This window comes from Salvia miltiorrhiza, chromosome 8 (genome assembly GCF_028751815.1).
Source record: "Salvia miltiorrhiza cultivar Shanhuang (shh) chromosome 8, IMPLAD_Smil_shh, whole genome shotgun sequence".
NCBI classification, from domain to species: domain Eukaryota; kingdom Viridiplantae; phylum Streptophyta; class Magnoliopsida; order Lamiales; family Lamiaceae; genus Salvia; species Salvia miltiorrhiza.
In genome coordinates this window covers 13,647,050-13,650,437 of record NC_080394.1, presented here as the reverse complement: position 1 = coordinate 13,650,437, position 3,388 = coordinate 13,647,050, and the positions used below count along the sequence as shown (strand labels likewise).

The following is a 3,388-nucleotide window of genomic DNA, read 5'->3' as shown; positions in this document are numbered from 1 at the left end:
AATAAAGTTAATCCCTTATTTACTTTGATAGATTGAAATTTTGAGATATCTCAAGACTCTTAATTATTTTTATCATTCAAACTAATTTTGCTTGATTTTTATCCCATTGAAAGAGTAGGATTTCCTACTCTTGAAGATAAAAAATACTCAATTTTGCATTTTATCAATATAGCCATGATAATAAATCGACCCCAAATATAAAAGTGGATGAAATCATTTCAATTTTTAAGGGCATTATATATGTACATACAATATAAGTTTAGCAGTACTCACTAAATTATGTGAATATTCATAAATACAGATACTATGAAATTCAGGACCATGTATAATAGGTTTAAATTGATGCATTTATTTATTTATTTATTTATTGTTTTTATATTTTTTCATTCCTAAATTAGAGACAGAAAAATATTGTGAGCCAAACTCCCCAATCGATTTGATGAAAAGTAACAGATTAACTAGATACAACATATTACAACATTGCCAGTTTCTCCTAGGAAGAAAATCTCTTGAACATACTTCTTCTGTGCTGACTTCCCTCAAAACATCGATCGACTGAGGGTGGTCGTGAACAGCAGTTTTCATCTTCTCATCCTATCTTGCCACCAAGAAATGACTGCAATCATAAACAATAGCTACATATTTAGTCGCATCCAATGCGAATACGACACTTTACACACTAATTTACCAGTAAAGGAGAGTCAAGAAACATCAAAACATAAGAGTTTTAGGTAGTTTGAAGCTGGCAATGAATGCATATATATGTACATATAATTTGCTGAGGTGAGGTTAATTACATCATACTTGTGAGTGGAAGATTACCTTGGTCTTGATTTGAGGTGTTCCTGGCTTAGTGGTAGTAGTAGTAGTTCCAAATCCAAACTTGGGCTTCTTTTCTGCGGGCTTCAAGATTTGAAACGAGCACATCAAGGTTTCGTCCACGCTCATCATGGCACCAGCATTGTCGAATTCTCCGCAGTAGTTTGGGGCTGAGAATATCGTCACGAGTTGTCTATCAGCAAAAAACTCATATCCATCTTCGACCACCTGAAACAATACGAGGGCTAGTTAATCGTATATTCCACAACTTCACCATGCATTCGACAAGAACACGTACAGATCAAACCTGGTGGGCACGGCAAATGAGGTCAAGATCGTGTTTTTGAAGAAATTCCGTCACCTTATCTTGACCAAACGTATATGATACTCCCCTATCGTTCATTCCCCATCCTTTGACATCTTTGCTCGGGTCGGACCATAGCAAATCGCACAGTAAACCAGTTTCGGGAACATCAGTTGGGCGCTGTAAATTTCTAATTTGGTTTAAATCGTGCAGATCCGGAGAGAGCCCTCCGTGCATGCACAATATCTTCTCATCTATTAAAGCCGCAACAGGTAGACAGTTGAAACAGTCGGTGAAAACTTTCCATAATCTTACATTGAACCGTCTTTTGCATTCATCGTAGAATCCATATATACGATTGACTGAGGCACATTCGTGGTTTCCCCTTAGTAAGAAGAAGTTTTCAGGATACTTTATCTTATAGGCAAGTAGAAGGCAGATTGTTTCCAGGCTTTGCTTCCCTCGATCTACATAATCACCCAAGAATAAGTAATTCGATTTTGGGGGCAATCCACCATATTCGAAAAGTCTAAGAAGATCAGAGTACTGGCCATGAATATCCCCTGCAAATAATTGATTCACAAAAGGAAAAATTAATATGAGTTTGATTCCGAAATACATTTACATGGGACTTCCAAAATTAATGCATTCCACTTGGAATTCAGCCTAAGAACTGAAGTAATAGAGGAAAAAGAAAACAATGAACTCTTGAATACCAATTTACATCAGCTTTTCTGCAGAGTTTCATCAACCAAGAAGACCAAACGTTTGATGAACTAAACATAATGTATGGTATATATCATTCAAGTCATCTGATCACTTTTCTAAAGATTTTTCCCACAACTACTGTGAAGATATGCAGCTAAAGCTTAAAGCCACCTTTTCTCAAAAAAAAAAAAAAAAACTTAAAGCCACCTGGGGTAATAGGGTGGCAAGGATTACATGGCATAAAGATTACATGGGTCGTGCCATCTGTCATAAGAAAAATCTTTAAAACTCTTCTCCTACAGAAATGGATGGAGGAAGTATTAGATGATAGTTTGACGTGTATGATTCTCAATAGCAAAGATATAAATCAACAACGTTCTTTACTACCTGATTTATTTATGCAAATTACAATAGTAAGAATTTTCCGAGAATCTTTGCCTAGCCCAGAGAGGATACGAAGTAGACTGATTAAACGTGCTTGAAAAGGCATGGAAAGGTGTCCATTAGAATACGAAAAATAATTGTTCCGATGGATAATTGCGTATTCAAACTTTACTTGATTCTGCAAGCTCTAGGTCTTAATTAAATCAAGCATGCTACATCCCACTATGTCGAGCTACTGAATCACTCTAATGAAGACTTTTTATAGTGGCCATGTCCTTGTTTCTTAACAAAGTTCAGCAGCACACTTCCATATTTATGTCATAAACTCCTAATGCAATCAATGTGTTTAAAATGATATTAGGTCCTACATAATATACTACTCTATTTCTCACTTCAATTAGCAAGTAAATAAACCAATAAGCTCAAAGCACTCTCAACCTAAAATAGAACATCAATCATCATTCCACAAATAGTGACAAGAAATCAAACATAGATTCCCTGCACATGATAATACAAGGTAATCACAAAGTAACTCTTGCTGATGAAAACACAAATTGAAACAAAAATACTCCAACAAAACAGAAATCAAACAAAACCCTAATAAATTCGATCAACAGCAAAACAAACAATTCCCAAGTAGAAAAAATCCAACTTTAAAGAAAATGTTACCACAAATCTTAATGGGCGCTTCAAGGTCAAGAAGATTAGGCTGATGCATAAAAATTTCTTTAGACTGCAAGCAGAGCCGTCTGATCTCCGACTCCGACAGCTGCACCTGCTTCCCGGGCCTCCCTTTAACCTCAAGCAATCGGTTTATTATATCATCAAGCGCCGCTGAGTCCATCTAATTCCCTTCTTCTTCAATAGATTCTCTCATACAAATTAAGAGCCCAGTTATTTGGGTAATGGAATAGGGTGAGAGAAGAATAAAGTGGGCGTGCGTGTTGCTGGAGTGTTTTGAATGGAAGAATTTAGCTTTAAACCTTTTCTACTGGGTGTGGCTTGTTGTTATCATTATCCTCTTTTCCGTTTTGAAATCACCTCTTTTTTCGCTAACCCCACTGTGCGTTTATGGAGAGGGAGAGAGAGAGAGAGAGAGGACGCACAGAGAGTGTGGAGGGCGACTTTGCAGACGTTTTAGAAGAGTCAAGAATTTTCCCTTTGTCTACCTCA

General features: G+C 36.6%; 1 protein-coding gene across 2 annotated transcripts; it reads right to left on the bottom strand.

Moving 5' to 3' along the window:
- Positions 1–411: 411 nt before the first annotated feature.
- On the bottom strand, positions 412–3,388 carry LOC131001187 (serine/threonine-protein phosphatase PP1-like). Of its 2 annotated transcripts, XM_057927501.1 has the most exons (5): positions 3,199–3,388; positions 2,885–3,073; positions 1,127–1,686; positions 823–1,047; positions 412–616 (listed from the first exon to the last, which is right to left on the bottom strand). In XM_057927501.1, the coding sequence occupies exons 2-5, from the start codon at positions 3,057–3,059 to the stop codon at positions 590–592; spliced, it is 987 nt and encodes a 328-aa protein (XP_057783484.1). In that variant the 5' UTR covers positions 3,060–3,073; positions 3,199–3,388; the 3' UTR covers positions 412–589. The 2 variants fall into 2 exon arrangements, with proteins under 2 accessions (XP_057783484.1, XP_057783485.1); XM_057927502.1 differs by lacking the exon at positions 412–616 and having other exon boundaries at positions 907–1,047; positions 1,118–1,686; positions 2,885–3,388.

Excerpts from the sequence above, each read along its gene's own strand:
- LOC131001187 (XM_057927501.1), bottom strand. The coding sequence starts at position 3,059 with ATGGACTCAGCGGCGCTTGATGATATAATAAACCGATTGCTTGAGGTT. Across the intron at positions 1,687-2,884 it reads AGCGCCCATTAAGATTTGTG|GGGATATTCATGGCCAGTAC; the intron begins GTAACATTTTCT and ends AATTATTTGCAG. Across the intron at positions 1,048-1,126 it reads TCATTTGCCGTGCCCACCAG|GTGGTCGAAGATGGATATGA; the intron begins GTTTGATCTGTA and ends GTATTGTTTCAG.